At 38.2% G+C, this 21,634-nt stretch overlaps 1 protein-coding gene across 1 annotated transcript in view; it reads left to right on the plus strand.

Moving 5' to 3' along the window:
- Window positions 1–21,634, plus strand: part of PLEKHA5 (pleckstrin homology domain containing, family A member 5) — a 66,844-nt gene that overhangs the window by 37,182 nt on the left and 8,028 nt on the right. The window contains exons 10-18 of the mRNA XM_010152668.1: window positions 7,858–7,920; window positions 9,064–9,144; window positions 9,279–9,428; window positions 10,777–10,878; window positions 11,963–12,074; window positions 12,303–12,349; window positions 14,012–14,129; window positions 17,622–17,737; window positions 19,010–19,219. Coding sequence (XP_010150970.1) covers window positions 7,858–7,920; window positions 9,064–9,144; window positions 9,279–9,428; window positions 10,777–10,878; window positions 11,963–12,074; window positions 12,303–12,349; window positions 14,012–14,129; window positions 17,622–17,737; window positions 19,010–19,219 — 999 coding nt within the window. The remainder of the gene's footprint in view (window positions 1–7,857; window positions 7,921–9,063; window positions 9,145–9,278; window positions 9,429–10,776; window positions 10,879–11,962; window positions 12,075–12,302; window positions 12,350–14,011; window positions 14,130–17,621; window positions 17,738–19,009; window positions 19,220–21,634) is intronic.

Here is a 21,634-nt window from a genome sequence, read left to right on the forward strand (position 1 = left end):
TAGTATTTTCTGGAAAATTATTTCCTAAAGGGGAAGAAAGCTTGCTATATTTGACTGCCTCAAAGGCTCTTTGGTTGGCATTACTTTACCAGTTATCTGGTTTTTGATCATTGTGCCATAAGGGCTTAAGGAACTGGACATTTTCTGAAAATAACTGGCCTTTGCAAACAGCGTTAGATAAGCACGGTTAAGCACCGGTGGTATTAAAAATATTGGCAGAAGTCATATAAATCAAAGTTGGAGCTGACTGGAGGACAAAACATTACTTCAGAGCATCTTTTGAGCAAATCCACTTAGATGCTTTTCTAATCTGGATGGAAACAATCTTTGAACAGTTCCACAGACATTAATTCTGGCATTGTCTGTTATTGGTCAGAAAGTAAAAATTTGAAATATTGTAAAAAGGGATTAGCCAAAGAACCTGAAGCTGTTCAAATCCTCCTAATAAAAATGCATCCAAAGCAGTGTACTCCTGCTTTTGCCCCAGAGCAATTTTTTCGTTACAAATATTTCGGTTGGCTGTAGTTTGATTGCTTGGCTTTGGACCTTATTGTTGATCTTACTATTGAGATATCTTTTGGTATCACCCAGTGCACCCAGTCTCTGGACAAAATTTTGATGTAAATGGAGAACAACTTCTTGTGTCAGTTCTAGTTTTCTGTTTATACTGTAGATGATGGAGCAAATGGGAGGGGTTGCTTGTTTGGGGTTTTTCCCTGCCTTGAACTAACAGAGCATCAGAAGCTTGCCTTCCTCATATAAGGTACTCTTCGTTGGGTGATTAACTTAGCAGCTGATCAGACTTCACTATAGATAAACAACAACAACAACAAAAAGGTCCTCTATCTATAACAAGGAAAATGTGTTTCTTGTAGGGAGGAGAAATGTACTTCTCCAAACGTACAAGTTTTCCCTAAATAATGAAGGGCAAGACATTCCAAAAGGTATCAAAAACACAGGCTTTCTGTTGCATTTCAATCTGTGAAACAAAACCTTGCAGATTCATGGTGAGTGCATATACATAAAAGACAGACTGAAAGGTCATAAATATTCATAGACACACTTCCTTCCTGTGTAGCCGTACTTGAAAGGGGTATTGCTGAACAGGTCCTAAAGTTTCCAACGAAAATAGGAGGGGAGTTGTGCATTAAGTGACTTTTCAGTTTCTTTTGGAGAGGAAAACTGACTGTTTTCATAATTTTTTCTTTACTGTTAGTGAAGTCTCCTTTTTAAAACCAAAGATCCCATACTATTGTCTGTTTCATACTTTTCTGAAATCCTAAATGCATGCAGTTATTTACTGTAGTAATCAAAGCATATGGGTTTGACATTTGCACACGTATTGATAAATACTAATCATTAGAGAAAATGTCTGACCGGTTCCGAAATAGTTTCACACCCATGTCTGGGGGTGGGTGAATACAATGAGTAATGACTCAAAGCTCCTAAGTGTGTAAATCAGTGCAGTCTATAAAGGTATTTTGTGATAGATGAACATAAGTTTAAACCTCGCTTCAATATTCAGAGGCTGGGAATGCTTCTATCTTTTTAATGTACATTGGGTTATTAAATCTATAATTTAAAAGGTTTTCTGATAAAGGTTTGAATGTTCCTGTTGCATAATCCGATAAGACTTTTCCCTTCACTATCGTGCAGAGCTTATTTTAAGCATTCTTTTTAAAAAAAGGAGTGTTGCTGAATAAGTATTACATTGGTTTTGAGCATTTATGTCTTTGTGCTACAGTTGTTTGATATTATTAAATTTTTCAGATGTTGATATTACTGAATGATGGAATATATAAAAAGCATGGGATAAAATGTAATCTACTGCATTATTAGAAAAAATTAAAGTAGAGGCTATATTTTACAGTGTCGTCTTTCAAATCTAGCCATGCTGTAAACTGATGTTTGCTGTATGCTCCTCCTGATTTGAAATAGATGAAAGAGAATGAACCTTTAATCACCATGGTTCACACTATGATTGAGAACTCGGCGCTAAGACCGCAACTGTACCAGCAAGTAAGGTCTTGGATAGTGAATGAAATTGCTTTATCATCTGCGAAAATTTTCCTTAGTGACAGTTTTGGTTGTTCCTCAGATTTATTCATGACATTGGTGTTTCTCTTATTTGCTTTGGAAAACCACAAGTCATCCATGCTTTATAAAATGCTGCAATATCGTTAGCATGGCTTCCGCTGCGTTTTTGTTGTTAAGTATTCAGTGTACCCTTTTGAGTAACTTTTTCTGTCCAGCCGGTTTAATGAGTTGATGTTTTATGCAGGTGTCCGGTAAATTCATAAAACTTCCAATAAGCTTCCAACATTTGTCTTAGCATGATTCTCTGCAATTAGTGTTCCAAGGTGTTTCTTTCTTTTGACCACTACAAAAGCATGTGAGTGGTGTTTACCTGGTCATTTCTGGCGATTTTTGTTTTGTTCTAGGAAGTGGATTTACAAGTTTTTGTTTGCATCCACCAAGCCTTTAGCCACTGAAGAAAGGAAGGATCAAAATTACTTTGATCTGGGGACTGTAAATCCAAAAGGCAGTGTCTGTTCATAAAGTCACAGCAGACTTCAGCGTGCACACTTACCGAGTATCTAGCGATGGTGGCGAGCGGTACGATGGAAGAAGGACCAGAAATGCGAATGGAAATATTGAGTCGAGACCTGCATTAACTTATGAGCATGGCCAATGCGGATCTGTTGGCACTGCAGTGTCTTAGGGTTACTGGGGCTTGACTGAACCTGTTCCTGTCACGTCAGGGAACGTTTCAGAAGTTTCCAGCCTTAACTGCAACAAAGAGGATGTTCTTACTTAAATGACGGGGGTATTTTGCAGCAGGTGGGGTGTGCGATTCTGGCTGCCAGTCAGGAGGAAATCTCTGATCAGTTCCCTTACACTTGCTTTTATGCCTTTGTGAGCCAAAATGACTCACAACAGTTGCATAGTTCGAAGGAAAGGAGATGTTTTACCACGTAAAACACTCATTCGTTAGTGATTAACGCTTTGCCACGTTTCTAAAAAATGCTTCAGCTTAATTTCGTCTTTCATTTTTTTGGAAGTCAGCTCCACAATGTGGAGTTGCTTGTGATCCGGAAAAGTTGCAGGAAAAACCTCAGGTTTCCAAAGGAAGCTGGGTTGTGAGCAACTTTCGGGGTCGTCCAATTTGTGCCTTTTAAATAGGAGCTTTGACATAGAACCTGACGGAGTGATCTGGGAGAGAAATGGGAGAAGTAAGGTGTCCTCAAGCCCTAAGTGAAATTGGGTTTTGTTGGTTATTTTTGAGGAAGCCTAGCTGTTATGATTTTCTTTTTTTAAAAAAGGCAAATCACTTTTTTGTAATAGAGTATGTGAGCAGATAAGTCAACATACTTATGATGAACAGGGGTGCTTTGGATGTGTGATGGTAAACTAGTTCAACACTAATATTAATATGGACACCTTTAAGGTCTAGCTGTGGTTGGACTAGTCAACCCGCTTATTTAGGGGTACCCATAAATTTCAGAGTGCTGTCTTGAGGGAGCTATGCTCTCAGCTAAGGTATCACTACACAGCACTGCCCTCACCCTGTAGGTATACCTGCTGCTTAGTATTTGACACTGAATAAGCACCTCTTTTGACCTTCTTGTCAAAAAAACGGTGACTCTAACAGGTCACGAAGATTGAATAACCTTTTATCACTAGAAATGTGGTCACTTCAGGTCCGAGGGTTTGTGACATGTTGGCAGGCTTGTTGGCAGAAGAACCCACGTATTGCATAAACTGGAGAATAGCAAGACCTGCTTCCACAGATGAAGTTTCCTATATGAAGTACTGCAGTGACTGACTTGCAGGAAAGGACTAAAAAAAGGAAAAGGATAAACTCAAAATTTCACTGCTTAAGTAGTCTTCTAAATTTTTGTAATGAAAAACTAGCCTGTTTAAAAATCTGGCAACTTGTTGAAAGTTTAAACAACATAATTTTTCATTCAAATAAAATAAATTGGGAGAAGACACTGTGTTAGCGAGTGAAACCTGTTTCGTTGTCAGGATGATAAACTGGTTTCTGATGACCATAACCATTCCTGCGGGCAGAGAAAAGGATCTTTCTTTGCTTCAGCTTATTTGGTTCAGTTTTATGACTGAGCTCATTTAGAGTTAAGCAAAGGAAAGCAAGCAAAGCTTGTATTTAATTAAAAATTAACGTGTTTATTTGTAATGATTAATGGTTCTTTGGCAAAATAGCTAAAAATATATGCCACTTCAAATGTGTTATTTATAAGACATTTTTGTTAGTGATATGTTACACCTTCACAGTTATTTAAATCACTGACTTACAGTCTGTAGAACAGACTGATGCACTGCAAATTTGCAAGTATAAGCCAGGGCAATGATTCCATTTGTACAGGCAAGAAAAGTAGAGGCTTTTTACAGCCTGAAACCATTTCGACCTTGGGTTTTTTTTTTTTTTGTTTCTCATCTAATACTACATGATGAGTGCTAAATCTTGTTTTCTAAAGCAGTATATGCTGATTATGAAAAGTTGAATTATCCTCAATTCCTCTTATACGTGTGAGTTCCCTAAAGGAGGAAAAACAAAATGAGTGCAACAAGCTAACATTTGGATCTTTGCTTGGACAATTGTTCTTAATACTTGAAAAACATGGAAAAATATTTGGGGTATTTTTTTTTTGCTCCTGTAAGGACAGGGAGATCTTGTTTATGGCATTCTTCATCTCGTTGGTTTTATTATTATTGCATCTGCATACATTTAAACTATTATGCATGTTAGGTTTTGACATTTGTAGGTGGAAATACTTTTCAGGTTTTGTTACGAACACGAGATGATTGTATTTGAGCTAAAAATCTTGTATTTCCAATTTGTATTTGAGGTGTTGTCTTTTGCATTATGCAACATTAGAGGAGAATCTTGCTTACTGTGGGGTAAATGCCCATTTGCCCTGCTTCCTGTGATAGTAAGAAGTATTTTAAGAAAGAAAAAGGAGAGGGGAAAAAAAGAAAAGCCTCTTGGAAGTCTGACTATAACCTTGTGCTCCCCACAAAATGTCCTAAAGTGTCCTTTTTTAAATTCCTAAGTGCAGTATCTTGCAGAGATGCTTAGTGTGCTCTCGGTGTGAAATTTCCTGCCCTGTATGTATTGAATCTGAATGGTTAGCGGAATCTGAAAATAGCTTATAAGGTAATGAGGTAATACTGTCCCTTAAGTTTTTTTTAATATTGGCTGCTTAAATAGGTTTACCCCCTCATGTCTCAGGAAAGAGATTTGCTTAATCTGCATTTATTTGGGAAGAAATTTCCCTCTAAGAACATGTTATATTGTGTCCATTGCGGTGGATTGACCCACTTCCATGATCCGTCTGGCACTGGGGTTTGATGGGGACTGGACAGTGGGGCTGTAAAGCAAATGACAAATTATTTCTAACGGAAGATGGAGGTTCAGTTAAGGTCGCTTCACCTTTTCACATGTAAGATACACGTTGGGGCACACTCTGCGTGTGCAGTTTGCCTTTCAGAAATGGTAAGTTCTCTTTGTAGGTATTGAGGGTGCTGCCCCTTGACGCCTGGGAGCTGTGTTGGTGTATGTCACGTTAAGAGGAATGGACTTTTTTCTTATTTGAGTAGGCAAATGTTGAGGACAGGCGGAGAAGTCAGCAGCAAGTCATGTCAGTGGTTCAGTAGGTGGCACTCTTTCTCTGAAATTACTGTCCTGGTAAAGTATTTGTTGGAACGATTTGGCAAGAGGCGCTCATTGAACGTGACATAAACTACATTTCGATAACTTGATCATTGGAGCTCTTATAATGCATTTTCCAGGGTTATGAGGCAGTTAACCTTGCTTGCAAAGTGTAATTGCATTTTTGTCTCCTGCAGTTCCTCTCATAATTCCAGTAGGATGCAATAGCATCCTGCACTTTCTGCCTTGAGCTGATTTATAGATGTGCTGTGGAAAGAGGAGGGGCTGTTTTGTCAGAGCTGGATCGAGTGTTCCACGCTGGTTTTAGAGTTTTTGCGTTAAGTCCGCGTAAAACGTTGCAGGAGAAACGTTGAAATGAGGTGGCTCTCCAGCAGTGCCTGTTGTGGGAAACAAGTAGCGCTGACAACAGCAAGAGGTTGGCAGCACTTTTAGAAGTGTGATAGGATTTTAACAGGAAGAATTAGGACATGTGGAGCGTTCCTTGAAAACGTGGGTTTGTTTCCTGGATACTTATATTCCTTTTAGGAGGTAGGCAGGCATAAGGATGCTGAATTGGCAAGTTATTTCGAACTCTGCTATAATTAAGGTTGAAATGCCAAAAAACAAAGTGTCTCTTTTTTAAAAAATCAAAAACTATTTAAAAAAAACCTGTATTGAAAAATAACATTACACTTTTCCAGGCAAGCCTTATAAAATGCTGAGCAGTTTCTTGGGAAGATGTATTTATCTAGCAGGGGGATAACCTTTCTTCTGTAAAATCTTTCCGTTGTGAAATATCACTAAGTTTTTTCTGTAAGTTAAAGACATTTGGCCATGTTTATGAGTTTCTTTAAATATTTCCATTCTTCATTTTTCTCTCATTGTGATAAAATCAACAGTTAAAAACCACAACTCTACAATAGTAGGAGTTTAAATAGATACCTTAATTTTTGTGACACTCATGAGGTGCAAAAGTGCTGTGGCTTTTTTCATATCCCAACACTCATTTTCATAAAATGACCGTTTCAAAGAAAGTTACTGTGTGGTTTTAATACACTGTACATACATTTAAATTGTCACCAGGTGCATTTGCATGAGGTATGTGGACATAACGTCTTGAAATGAAACACTTAAGTGTGTTGGAAATTTATTGTATGTTTGGAATGCTTGTCTGATTAACCCTTCCCTGATCCTTTTATTTATGTGTCCCTTAATATGGACTTGTGTCTTTATAGTCTTTCTTGTGCTATTAAGTCACAATGACCTAATTATGAGAGATACACGTAAGGAAAGCATCTATGTTGGGACTCAGTGCATAGGTGGTTTTAGTTAAATAGAATGTGAAGGTTGATAGTGTTATGCCAATACCTGCTGTATAGAAGTTGAAGTAGTTCCTGTATGTGACAGTCCATTCTGAAATGGGGAGCTACCTCATGTCATGTCAGATATTTTTAAATCTTGTTACCGCCCGGTTCAGAGACGGCAAGGGTTAAGAACGTAATGTGAGGAGCTGTATGAAGGTAGTTTGAGGATAATTTACATAATGACTGCCATGAGGAACAAGCTTGCTGAGGTCCAAAGATAGAATAGAATGTGTTCCATTCATGGCATTGCTGGTAATACGCTGTTGGAGGGGAGGGAATCTATATGAAACAGGAGGCAGAAAGGTGTTTGATGGCACTTACTGGGTGTATGTCCACAACAAGATGTTTTACACATACTTTGTATGCTTAGCTCATTCTGTTCTGATGTCAGATCCACATCAGAATATCCTCCCTGTGAATACACTGGGCTTTAGTGGGTCTAGAATGGTTAATCCCAAGTAGAGGGGGTCCCTGTATTTAGAATGCACATAGGAATACGTACATAATGATTCATAAGTGTGCTCTGGCAGCTTCATCTTCCTACGTAATCTCTGTTTGATTGAGTTAGCTGCACATCTTCAGAAACCCAGTTTGCATTAGAAACATAGCCTGTTAAGCTAATGCAACTTTCTACTGACTGCTTAACATTCCATTGACTTATCTTCATTAATATATATTGGCTTAAATACATTGTTCACTGTGCTATGTTTGACTTGGAAGCAAAAGCTGGTTTCTGTATTAAAACTCTTAGGCTGAGCAGTAGTTTCATTTTCATAGTCCAATTAAGTTGTTTTATGGCAATATTATTCTTCCTTATAGTTAACACAAGAAGAATGTAGGGGTACACTATACAAATATAGAACTGAAGAGCTGGATATTGATGTAAGTAATCTGTATTTCTTCTTCCTTGGAAATGTTGGTATTTATCTCTTTATTTTGATAATAATCTCCCCCTTGACTTTTGGGTTTGAAGTGCAGTTCATGTGGGTAATAGCCAACAGAAATTACGTTGTGAAACAGAGGGATGTAAAATTGTTTTTTCTAATAAGCATCTAACTGGCAGGAAGTATTACATTTTAGGCTGAAATTTCAAGTATTACATCTGTTCAAAGTTGAATTGCTTCTAGAAAAGAATTAATTATTTTAGAAGGGAAAAACTCTGTAGCTGTAGTTCGGTTACAAGCACGAGATGTGGTTCCTCAGGAGATCTGACTGGCACTCCAAAACTGATATTTGGCATGGGTAGTTACTGTTCAGAGTATTGGGTTGCTAGTTACTAAAGAAAACGGGCTAGGTGTCTACAGTCAGTTTTAAAATTGGTGGTGGAAAATACGCGTGTATAGTCATACTGTATATGCATGTCTGGTCATTCTTGCACAATGCAACTAAGAGTAGAGAGAGTGATTTAAGGGATGTTATTTTAAAAAAAGAAAGCAGGCTTCCGGTGTTATCTTAGAGTTAAAAAGTCAGGGCAGCACAAAAAGAACCAACAAAGTTGTTCAAATAGAAAAGCAAAGTGGTTCAAATTGGTTAAAGAGCACTGGATGGTTATTTGCTCCAACTGGAGCTGGAGTGGAACAGTTTCCGTCCTAGCCAAGCCTCGATCGGAGGCAAAACAGAGCAGAACACGGATACTGTTAGTAACTAACTATTAAATACCTGCAGTAAGCCATGGGAAAGACTGTGAATGTATGCAATATTCTTTATAATATGAGGAATATGTAAATTAAAATGGTACTTAATACCTATTATTAAGTTGGAAGGGATTAGCTGTAGAACTGTAAATTACATGTTTTGAGCCACACTGTTTCAAGTTATAATAACACTTACTTCATAGTATCTTAAGAAGGTTTCTTAAGGTTAATTTGAAAATATAACACTGATGCCTTCAGAGTTTTTACAATTCGTATTTTGTGGTAATAAAATTTTATATAGCTTCTTGTAATGATTTGATCAATTATAGTTGGATTGCTGAAGATGTTAAAAATGAAATTCTAATTGCAATCATTTTCTGTTATATACTAGGCTAAGCTTAGCCGTTTATGTGAACAAGATAAAGTTGTACAAGCACTGGAAGAGAAGCTTCAACAGCTACACAAGGAGAAAGTAGGACAATTGTATTTATTACCTAAAGTGGATGTTATTTTACATGCTTATTTTCAGAACATTGGTAACTGAAATAAAATGAAAATCAGCCTGATGATGCAGAACATTAAAAATAATTCTTTTTATTATAATAGTACACGCTTGAGCAAGCTTTGCTATCAGCAAGTCAGGAGATCGAAATGAATGCAGATAATCCCGCAGCCATACAAAACGTAGTCTTGCAGAGAGACGACTTGCAGAACGGACTACTTAGCACTTGTCGAGAAGTATCGCGAGCTACTGCAGTAAGTACTTCGCTCTTGCCAGTAAAACTCAGCGAAGTGTGAAACGATTATCTTCCTGTTCTTGATTGGGCTGTCTTTGGTTATTTTTCATTATGTTCCAGCAAAACTCTGTTCTCTTTTACTTGCTTGTATTTTCTGTCAAAGGCATCTGGAAAGTGGTCTTTTCACTATATTCGTCGAGTAATCTTTCTCTAATTGAGTTTGGGGTTTTTTGGCCAGGAATGAGCACATACTGACTTTAATTGGTGTGGTAATTTTCATTTTTATAACATGAAAAATTTATTGCAGAAGTAGTAAATAATGCAAATACGCTATTTTATGTGATGGCAAAATAGTAGTGAGCACAAACTTTATCAGGTATTCCGTCAGGTGCAGGATGAAAGGAAAAGATTATTCTTACATAGTCTTTCTCAGTAGTGGACCATTATATTTTAAAGATCTTACAAGTTATGCACTTCCCAAAGCCTTAATAAATAATTTTTTTTAAAAAGAGAAGGGAATTTCTATTTACTGTCTTTTTCCACTTAATGATGGCTTCTGTGCTGAAGTGAAAAGGGAAAGAATCCTTTTTGCCTACTTAGGTGTATATCCAAAAAGATATTTCAGTGGTTTGCTGTGGTGCAATTGATATGGAGTAGGCCCTGTAATACTGGTTTTAGTCTGAATGTTCAACTCCGTTGTAGAAGGGATTGGTTGGACAAGGAAGACGGAATTAGGGGAAAGCAAATCCTCAAGATACACTTTCCCTCATTAACTTTTTAAATTATGCTCAGTTGAGTAAAATGCCTGATGTAGGCTTAAAAAGTGAGATGATAGAGCTGACCTCAACGAAGACTTTCTTTCTGCACCTTCTCCCTTCTGGTGTTTGTAGTTTCACCTATGTAAAATAATGGTTTATTAGCAGGCCTGGGGCGCTCACTGGTAAACTTGCAGGCAGGGCTGGATGACTTACATTTGTCTTGCATAATTCATTGCGTATACACACACATGCTGTGCACTCACACATATGTATTCTGTGTGATAAAAGAGACAAATTTGCATCCATTTTTGTGGGTTTTCTGCCTCACTGGAAGGACAGCTTAAGACATGCCTGCTGACTATAAAGACACATTCTCTAGATTTTACCCTTCCCTATCTTTTTTGTTTGTGAAAAGACAAAATGCTGTTTGTTTGAATTCCATTCAGTATCATTAGAAAATCAAAAAGATGTTTAAACGTTGAATTCTCTAAAATACATATTCATTTATTGCTGATACCTATTTATGCGTTCCTGAACTTTCTTGCCACTGAATAAAGAAAATAAATATACTTACACATCTGTAATGCTTCACTTTGGTTACATACTTAGGAACTGGAAAGAGCTTGGAGAGAATATGATAAATTGGAGTATGATGTAACTGTAACAAGGAACCATATGCAGGAGCAACTCGATCGGCTGGGAGAAATTCAGGTGTGGCATGGGTCTTAAAGTACATTTAAGTGACTCTCGTGTTCTATGATGTTGTTTAAAAACTACACAAATGAAAAAAAAGGGGATGTGTGGCGCATTAACTTACAAGGTGTAGAAAGAAATTAAAAGTTAAAGATCTGAGGAAGTCTTCAGCTTTTCCTGCTTTATTGAAGCTACAGCATAGAGGTGGTAGCTGCCTCTGTTTCGGTGATGGTGTCCAAAACAGGGTAGTTTTCTTAGACGTTAATTGCTCTGGACAGTCATAGTACATCTTCACACAACTCCTTCTATTTAACTGAATATTTTAAAAAGTCATTAAATCATTCTATCAACATGAATTATAAGAAGTCATATTCTGAGCATTGCTTTGGGTCTTACATGCGAAGAGCGCTGGCGTGTATATCACGAGCTCGCTGTGCGGTGGAGGATGGGTCACTTGGTGTAAGTTCTGAATTCCTGAGGAGACCTCTCTGCGAGAGGCACGCACAGGGATGTGCTTGCGTCATCGGGAATGGGCCAGGTGGGTTTGGTCCGTGGTGGGAGGCATTAAAGGCTGTCTGCTTCAGGGATTGGTTTTATATGCAGCTATGAAAGGGAGATTCCAAGGAAGACCAAGAGCTGACAAATTTGTGTTACTCAGCCCAAAGTGTGCGTGGCTGTGCATGCAGATAGGCCCACCGTTTATATGCCAGTAGGAAAACACCCTGTTCATCTCCACCTATTTTGCGGTTGGAGCTGATCATTCCTTTTCTTTCGCTGCATGTAGGTCTCCTGTGCAAAGTTTGCTTGGATTTTCCTTGGAGACAGTAGATCCAATTGTATTCCTAAGTGGAGTTTCAACTAGCAAATTGCCAACAAATTAACTGGTGCATTATGAAATTGCTTAATCTTACGCTTTTTGTTTCTGGCAACATTTGAATATTCCGTTTTGTGGAAAAGGAGAGTGTCTGTCGTTACTGCATTTTATTTTCCTTCTTTGGGAAAGGATATGCAGTGTAGTCTAAAGAAAGAAAAACTTCCTGTTTCTTCCTGCTCACAATGTATTCTAATTTATCACTTATATATGCTGTTTATTTACCGGCAGACTGAGTCAGCAGGGATACAGCGTGCTCAGATTCAGAAGGAACTGTGGAGAATTCAAGATGTCATGGAGGGTTTAAGTAAACATAAACAGCAGAGAAGCTCTTCAGAAGCAGGTAAACTGATTTCTTTTATCTCGGAGGAAGTGGGATTGGATCATGCACGTTTTTAAGCTTCATAATTGCTTTTGCATGTTTGAAGAAATGGTACAGTTGCTGAGAAAACAAGGCAGCAGTCATCTATTTTAAGTTGATGCTTTGTGTATTTGATAGTGACAGGTGATCGTTCATATTTTAAAATTTTTTTCTTTTTCTTTCTCTGCTTTTCCCCCTCCCCCGAAACAGGCATCATGGGATCAAGGACATTTTCAGCTATTAAATATAAAAATGAGGTATGGTTTTAATATATTCACTGTTTTAGCATCACTGAGTTTCTAATCTACCTATGATCTAAAAATGGGCATTATTAAAAATGTTTTAAGGATGTCTGAAGTAAGTATTTAGTATGTTTCTGTGAAAATACAGCATTATGATTTAGTTGTAAAGACTGATATCTCTGCTAGTAATTCTAACACTTTCATTTGCTCTGTGTCTTTATATTCTCACCAGTATGTTTCTCTTCTCCATTTCTCCCATTTTCCTCTCCCTAGGCTCTTACCCTAGAAATGTAAACCCTGATTTATGGATTTGTTTTCCTACCCGCCACACTTTTCATGGGATGAAATACATTGCGTTCTATGTCTGTTCACGTATTGAGCCTGGTTCTCAGATGGCCAGAGCACCCACGAGAACAGCTGAAAGAAACTGTGGGAGCTCCCAAATGTTCAGTTCCTCTGAAAATCTGGCTAGAAGTTACAGTTTTAAAGGGACATTGTCGTGGTTGTCTCCAAGTTTATGCAATATGCATCTGGCTTACAGATCTTTCAAAAAGTCTAATTTATATACAAATCTTCAAAAAGATAGCAAATATAATTTTTAAAAGGATGATTCAGAGGGTTCATACATCTCCAATAGAAAGTGCAGGTGTTAGAATTGAAAATTTTTATAAGCTGAATAATGAAACTATGGATGTATCTCAGTCTAGGTGGTAGTAATAAAAAGTGAACAAGGGAACAACAGAAAAAAGAAGAAAGTTAAAGAAAATAAAGCTCTCGGCCTTTTTTTGGTTTTGTTTTCCTATTCTGACATTGTCCCTTTAATTCCAAAATCTACAGCTGGTGTAGCTATGGTAATGTATTTTTCTTTTTAAGTTGTAAATAATTGTAACAGGTGTGCACATCTAAACAAGGTGACTATTCTACAATCTTTAGGAAGAGGAAGTAGTCCCACCTCGTCCTCCACTCCCTCGGTCCTATGACTTTACAGAGCATCTTCCCATAATCCCCCCTCTGCCCAGTGATAGCAGCTCCTTGCTCTGTTATAGCAGGGGCCCAGTACATCTGCCAGAAGAAAAGAAGATTCACCAAGTTCAAGGATATCAGAGAAATGGATCTTACTGTGTAAGTGGCTTCAACTGCCACATTGTTCGTGAAGCATCCCCGTTCCTTTGCACAGTCACAATTTTTATTTTGTCATCTGGCTACTTTTGTGTTATGTTCTTACTTTTGGCTGCTTATTTTTCTTCATAGCTCCATCATTTGCTCTTCACCTTTTGCTGTCATATATTCTGTACATATGTAAAATGTCTTAAGACTTAAATGCCTGTATCTGAGTAAATTTCAGAAAAATTAAGTTCTTTACTCACAAGTTCTTAAAAAAAACTAGGCTCAGAACAGGTTTTGCTGAAACCTTATACAAATTGGTTTCTTGAAGATCACTTAAAAGGAAAAAAAAAAATGTGCTTTTTTATGTCAGTTTTTTCCTGTAATTTCGAATTTGCAAATGATGTTCCTCAGATTAACTACGAAGAAATACTGCTGTGATAGCACGTGAACAATGAAACGTTGTCTTAAAGCGGGAGCAGAATCGTCACAAAATTACTGCTTTGAGTCTTAAGTCATAAATGCTTGTACAGAAATGCCAGTTTATTCACCTCCTAACCTGTCGTTCCTCAGGGTCCTGACTATAGGCTTTATAAGAGCGAACCGGAGTTAACTACAGTAGCAGAAGTGGATGAGTCTAATGGTGAAGAAAAAATGGAGCAAACTTCAGAATCGGAATCTACAGCTAAAGGTTTGTCCCCAAACGTGGTGATTACAACCTTGCAGCCTTTCTCACGAGGAATACAAAGCTTTAACTCTGTTCCAGAAGTTACATCATCCTTCGTATTTTTGTAGCCTGTCCATTTCTTAATATGATGAAACAGCTTCCACGATAAAATAATGATTGAATTTTACGATGAGAGAGATTTCAGTCAATTACACTGCAGAAAAATCAAACATTACACTCACCAACAACCCTGAAATCCTTATTGACACCATGTCTAATCACATCACTCACATTCCCCACACACCATTCCCTTGAACAATTACCCATTTTATGTTCTTGCCCTTGAACAATTATTCAGTTTTCGAATCAAGCTCCCGATATTATGTCACTGGAACGGCCAAAAAGGCAGCACCACAGAATTTTCAGGCTCTCATAAGGCAGGGAAACAATGTCTTTTTCTTTTTTTAATCTTGTAATTGTTGAATTGCCTTCTGTCCTCTGATATAATAGGAATAATGATCATGACCTTGGAGCCTACAGACAATAAAGGTCCTTGCAATTGCTAAATGCTTTAGATTCTTCTCTTCATCTAGCTTCCATAAAAGCTACTAATTGCTTGGTAGAGTCTTTTACCAGGAAGTGCTACTCAGTTCTGTTTGTTAAAACACACAGAATAGTTTGTTAAAGGTGACTTGAGGAAAAGTAGTTTGAGCACCTCCCAGAAACCGTATTAAGAGCTTTTAGAAAAAGTAACTAAACTTACCCATTTCTTTTTGCCGAAACGGTTGATGTTTCCAGTGCTGGCAAGATTCCTACCTTCTCTTGGCTAAGCACATTCATGGTAGGCTGGTGCAACAGTACCAGAATTTCTCCAAGAACTAGAATCATACTGTTTTCATCAGAACAGTAATGGAGGTTTTTAAAACTAAGGTTACCACACAGCGTGGGTGGAAAAAATGCGAGTGGCCCTATGATATATTTAAGCTTGCACTTACCAGACAGGCAGTCAGTTCTGATTCACTCTGGTATTTGCTGAGGCATAACGTTCACTTAAGATAGATATTAAATCTCTTTTAACTTGGTGGTGTAAAGTGTAAGGTTTAGCCTGAGATTTGCTAATCATCAGCCACCTAAAGTGAGGGAGTTGCTTGACAACATATCTAGGTTTTATTGACCTGTGGTGTTCCCGATTGTTATTAGTGATTTGTGAACAGAGGGTAACTAATTGCCAAGACAATATACAAAAGCCTGCACTGATCACATAAAGCAAACCAGTACTTTCTGAGCACCCCAATCTGCTTTTTATCTTCTGTAAAGATGGAAGTAATTTCATTACGTCCATTTGTAGACAAGCAGTCCTCAGTGAGGGAAAGCACTAATACATGTTCTTCTAATACAAATAATACGTGGGGTTGTGGGAGAGAATAGCGGCAGTGGTACCAAGCAGCAAGAGGCTTTTTATCTTCTTAAACCCACTTCACACTGTTGTTTATCATAGCTGTGTTTTATCATCTGGTCCACGCTTTTGAGCATGTGAATTTTCTAACCGATATTTCTTGTTCTGTGTGTTCGCTTGTAATAACAATCCTCATGCAGTAGGAAAAATATAACCACTCCTGGGTTTTTTTATGGTGTCTATGCCTTTACGACTCTGTGCTGTTTCAACAAACATTTTTATGCCATTCTAACAGTTTATAAGCTGAAAAGGAAACAACCTCAGAGGCAGCTCACCTCTGCAAGTTTTCTTTCTTGCTATTTTAAGAATTCATTCTTAAATGGTGTGGTTTCCTATTGAGGGTGGTTCTAAAACCTAGTATATTTCGGAGGAAATTTTAAAAAATGTTTTTCCATTCATTGTGCTTGTTACTGTACCAGACACTTTGCATGTTTCTTCTGTCAGCAGTTTCCCTCTCTTTTCAAATGTCAACAAAGAGAAACGTTTTAATGGGGCTGTGTAAAATAACCCTTACAGCTGTCTGCAAGCAAAGGAATATTTATGACCTGAGTGGTACATAAAGGTGACACAAAAGGAAAATGGGCTGCTGCTGTGTTTTATCCTTCTTACATCTAAAGGGGACCCAAACTGTTGCTTTATAGTTTTTGTTTTGAATGATGGATTTGGCATTCAAATACCTCCAGACTATTTTGTCAGCCTATCCAAAAATTTGGGGAAAGAAAAGTCAATATATCTTCTGAAATCTGTGCAACTTTGGGAAAAACAAGGAGAAGTAATTTGGCTATCAGAGAAGACATTGGGTCTATTTGTAGGCAAAGTCAGTGGGGAAGCAATATTTTTAATAGTTTGATTTCCTGCACGTATTGAGAAGCAAAAATGAAGTATGTGTCATTTAATAATAATATCTGAATGTTTTGTTAAGTTTTAACTTCAGTTTTCTACCAGCTTAATTACATTTTGACAGGGCTTCTCTAAGTAGAAAAACTACTGGTGGATATTGTTACAAGAGGCTGAATGTAGTGAACCTCAGGACACAGAATATCCTCAGCTCCCGAGCAGGCAGAGCTTGGCTGCCATGGTTCCCTGTCCCTAAGTACAGCGAGCTGCCAGGCTGAGGACATATCCCGCTGGGCACAAGCGCAGGCGCAGCCAACCGCAACCGATAACGCCGGCAGGTTTGAGACCAGGGCGGTTGCGGGCCCCCCGTAAACGAGACCAGCACTCACATGAAGGTGAAACAGCACAAATAGCAGCGTGATCCTGTTCTCACTCGCCAGGTGACCAGCCTCAGTCAGAGCTTGCTAGCCAGTCTCATACAGACATGGGCACACGTGTGTGCACACATGCAAATGAGTCTCTCCAAGAGCTGACCAGACCTGTGGTATCTCCGTCACTCATCTCACGGTACCTTTGGACTCTCCAGTGTCTGTATCCTAGAACTAAGGTCTCTTGGACAGCTTGCTCCTACACCTTGCGTTCTGCTTGCCATCTAGTCTTGTCTCAAGTTCCTTAGCATCTTGCAGACAAAAGGTTCCCCTGGTTGCAAATAAACCACCCGCCCATAATTATTTTCGGTTCATTGGTCCCACTTTTGCTAAATTTTGTATCTTTGACACCATTATCTAGGTAAGCTTGGCCTGCAGTGGGAGCAGTGATATGGTCACCTCAGCACGCTGTGGCCTTGTAAACTCTGTTCCACCAAAGATCTCAGTACGGGTGTCCGATTGTCCATGGAGTTTGACCATCTTTCATATAATTCCCCCTTAACCATCGGTGAAATCTAGCCATTCCACACAGGGATATCTAACTTGTGGCCGTTTCTCACAGGCAAAATATTTATATTTTACATCCAGCAATTTCTCATGACGTGTGCAGTAGTTTCCCTTAGGGAAGGGAAGTCATCTGCCTGTGTACTTTAACAGATGTGATAGTTAGGCGTAAGATCTTTGCTGTCTGTTGAAGAACAGTTTCCAAGGCTGAAAACGTTTCTTCTAGAAAACAATGAACTGTTTTGGCAATGTTTTGCCTAGCGCTTAGTATATTGCTTTACTGTTTTGTAGGCTCACATTTTCCTGTGGGAGTTGTACCACCCAGAACCAAATCACCAACGCCAGAGTCTTCAACAATAGCATCCTATGTCACTTTGAGGAAGAACAAGAAGATAGATCTAAGAACGGTACTTTAAAATAACCTTTGAGCGTTGACGGATGGCGATGTGTTCATTTCTAAGTTAAATTTCTGTAGTTACTTCAAAAGTTGTAGTTACCTTTTTAATTTTCTTTACCCCCAAAAAAAAAAATCACTGCTATAAAAATATACTAACTTAACAGAGACAGCTGTAGAAAGATTAACAATATTATAAAGGCCATTGTGTTTGTTAAAATATGCAAGAAATAAACAGTCATGATATGTCTGCTAAGCTACTGAATTTCAGGCTTGAGGTGGAAGGGCATGAAGCATCTTGGGTTAAAACTTTGAAGGACCTGCATTTGGCTTCTGGGACAATTTAAGAGCCCTCGTATAACAAATACTGGCTTTTATTTATTTCATTACTGAAATGATTTTGGAAATACCTAAAGCAGCCAGAAAATAAAAATACGGTAAGCCATATGTGGGTAATAAGCCTGGAAATTCAGGTTAGAGTCCTGTAGTCTCTGGGTTGAAGAGAGATGTTCACATGTAATTCATGCAAAAGGGAGGAAAACTTGTGCCGTGCTTACAGCATGAATAGAAGAGAAGATGATGCAGGAAGAATGGGAGAGGAGAGAGAAAGGCACAGGATGTTGACTGGGAAAAGAGTACCACTTTTCAGAAGTGAAATCACTTACTGTGAAGGTACTGAATGCTGCTGATTAGCCCAAAGTAGATACAAAGTACAGATCTATCTGAAAATCTGAATTCCAAGAACAGAGTGGGTAAAGTGATGGTTGTTATCTTGGGAATAATATAATGCTTACAGTTACAGATTTTTAACTGGTGATAAATTCCTTTTGTTTCAGCCTGCACTTGCCATTAAATGATGTCCAGCTTAGGTTTTTCTTGAAATAAAAAGGCAGAAATCACCATTAGATCAAGTGGTATAAATGTCCTGGATGGTTAAATTTCAGTTATGTTTCTGTCTCAGTCAGGTAGCTGTTTGTCCGTTGCTTAAAGTCTGGTGCACTGTTGATAGGATGACTTTAAGAGAGCATCTACCCATTCTCTTAATGTGTATTGTTGATGGTGGTAATGTCAGTGTTCAAAACAGCCACATTATTCTTTCCCTTTATTTTGTATTTCAGTGTTCCTCTTTTAATAATTGATTCTTGCACTTTTGTCACATCTTTACTTGTCCGTTGTTTTTCTGCTTTTTAGTAAGTCGTTAGGTGATCTTTTCTAGAAAGCTGAAGAGTTGAGAGTCTTGCTTTTTTAAAAAACAAACATATATATATATATTCTTTCATTTAAGGAAAGACCAAGAAGTGCAGTGGAGCAGCTGTGTCTTGCAGAAAGCACACGGCCTCGAATGACTGTGGAGGAACAGATGGAAAGAATAAAGAGACACCAACAAGCTTGCCTGCGAGAGAAGAGGAAAGGACTCAATATTATTGGCGTTTCAGAGCAGTCTCCTTCACAGGGTCTGTCCTTTGTCAGAGATAATCCATTCAAATTGGCACAGGTGAGTCCCGTGTTATCCCAAAACTTTAATGTGTCCAGTTAAAAACAAAAAATACTGGGTTTTTTCCAAAATCAGATGATGCTGTAGGTGTCAGTGACACTGCTCGTATGGACCAACAGCCACAGTTCTCTGCCGTGCAGAGGAGAAAGGGGGAAGACAATCCATGCTTATACCTAATGATAGAAGGAGTCACTTCTTTGGGTTTTTTGAAAAATTAATAGTTCAAACCTACACAGGTTTGATTGTGCTTTATGATGTTTGTTAACAGGTTTTTTCTGTCAACTGCAGCATACAACACACAATTGCAAGCTTGGTGGCTATAAGCAGTGTTGGGGAGAGTCATGGTTCAGTCACTGCATAAATTATGAAGATTTCTTTGCCACGTAATATATTCAAACATCTCTAATGTTTTTAGGTAGGAATGTATATTTATGATGATAGCTCTTAACTGGTGCTCTTTTACTGTGGTTTTTGAGCTCGTAAGTACATAAAAATAGAGCCCTCACTTTTGATTTCCCTCATTCTTGAACAGTTAAGGCAGAGAAGTGAGTTTATTAAATGGTTACGGGTGGTGAGAGAGGAGGAAGATGTAACTGCTTGTTACTAACCACGAAACACTCTGCTGGATATACATTAAAACAAAAAAAAAGACAGACCCAAAACCCAACTAACAAACAAAAAACCGCACACCACTTCAGGACAAAAATACCAGACGGATTCAGGGGAGTGGATGTTAGACAGCCTACTATTTTCTAACTGCTAAGAATTCAGGGGTTTTTTTCAATAGTTTAATGGAGTTACCATTTTCTTTTTTTTGTTGTTTGTTGGTTTTTTTAAAATCTCCTGGCATACTTTTTTCCTCAGACCACTGCTTTTGATTTTTGTTAGTTTGGTTTTTACACTGACATGGAAATGCCTTCTTTCATGTCTTGTGCACGTTTTAACATCTGATTTTCCAAAACTAGACTACATGCATTGCACTGTTAAGAAGTCACATATTTCCAAATAAGTTTTAGATCTCATTTTTCCCCTCTGAGCATGCTAAACTGCCTTCAGAGCTATAAAAAAGTCTTCCCCAGAAGACGCTGGTTAAGTTTTGCCTTTGCATTACATCGCCTGTGTTTGGGATGACTTCATGAATGCTGTATACGAAGGGGGCTCCTGCGAATATTTTTGTGGTTAACGCTGCCTTTTTCAGGAGGATGTGCAAAGCAAAGTTTTGCAGATGTTTTTGTAGTTCTGACAGAGGTGTTTGAGCCTTACTACTTGGCTCTGGTGTCATTTCATATCTCAAGGTGAGGAATCAGCAGTCACGTATGTGTCCTGCCTGGTCAGCCGGCACCTCGGGAGCAGAATGGGGAAGTGGCCAAATCCTCTGTGCCAGCACTGCTTGCTGCTCAGAACTCAAAAGAATTTTGTTCATGTCAGCATGTTCTTCAGCCCTCTGTGTGAAATCAGCGTTACGTGGATGAGGGAAGGAATTTATAGAGTAAATGAGAACGTGAATTGACTATTGAGCTAGTAGTCCGTGCTGCAAAATCACTTTTTCTGTCAAAACTTTAATTCTTCCAGAATGGTATTTGGCAAAAAGCCCCACGATGAGGTATTACGCTGTAGTAATAGCTCTTATTTTTAAAAGCATTGTTTCTGTGCCTATTGATTTTTACATGGAAAAATGGTGCAATGACATTAACTGCTGCCAGTCTCTTCAGCTGCGGTTTGGTTATTTAAGAATTGGAGGAAAAAAAGAATTTTATAAACAGCCCACTGCATAATTTTTAGGTGATTACTTAAATACAAAAGGAAGTTGCTTCACAATTGTTATTGTCTGGGACAAGTGTATGATACAGGTGGCATCGTTTAGTTAGGAAAGTAAAGCGATTGATTTGTCAACTGACTTACATGGAATTTCCTCTTAGCAAAGCACGTGTGCTAAATCACAGGAGTTCAGACACAAGATTTAGTACTTTCATGGCCTTACTTTTCTCAGCCCTACTACATAGTTTGATAAGACTTATCTGAACCTCGCTTCAGTTGGGTTTGCTGCTCTGCCAGCATAATGTTTGCAGGTCACAATCTTAAGTCTCCTCCACCATCGTTCCTCAGAATTTTTATATCAAATTATTCTCTGTACAATGATTGGTGGGTTTTTTTGTTGGGTTTTTTTTTAAGGAGTAAGACATACCCTCTGCCATTATCGAATGATATGTTGTCCTCTGTTAAATCAGTTAACAGCATAGTCTGGGAAAATACCCAAGGTAACTGTGGATTTTGTACTGAGAGCAGATTTTTATACTTTTTTTTTTTTAACCAGGAAAATCAATTCTTAAAAAAATTAGTGCTTATGAACACAAGTAGGAACGCTAGTAAGCCTGTGCGTGACTGAGCTAAATATGAATGAAGCTTGAAAAGATA

This window comes from Eurypyga helias, unplaced genomic scaffold, assembly GCF_000690775.1.
Source record: "Eurypyga helias isolate BGI_N326 unplaced genomic scaffold, ASM69077v1 scaffold11110, whole genome shotgun sequence".
In the NCBI taxonomy this organism is placed as follows: domain Eukaryota; kingdom Metazoa; phylum Chordata; class Aves; order Eurypygiformes; family Eurypygidae; genus Eurypyga; species Eurypyga helias.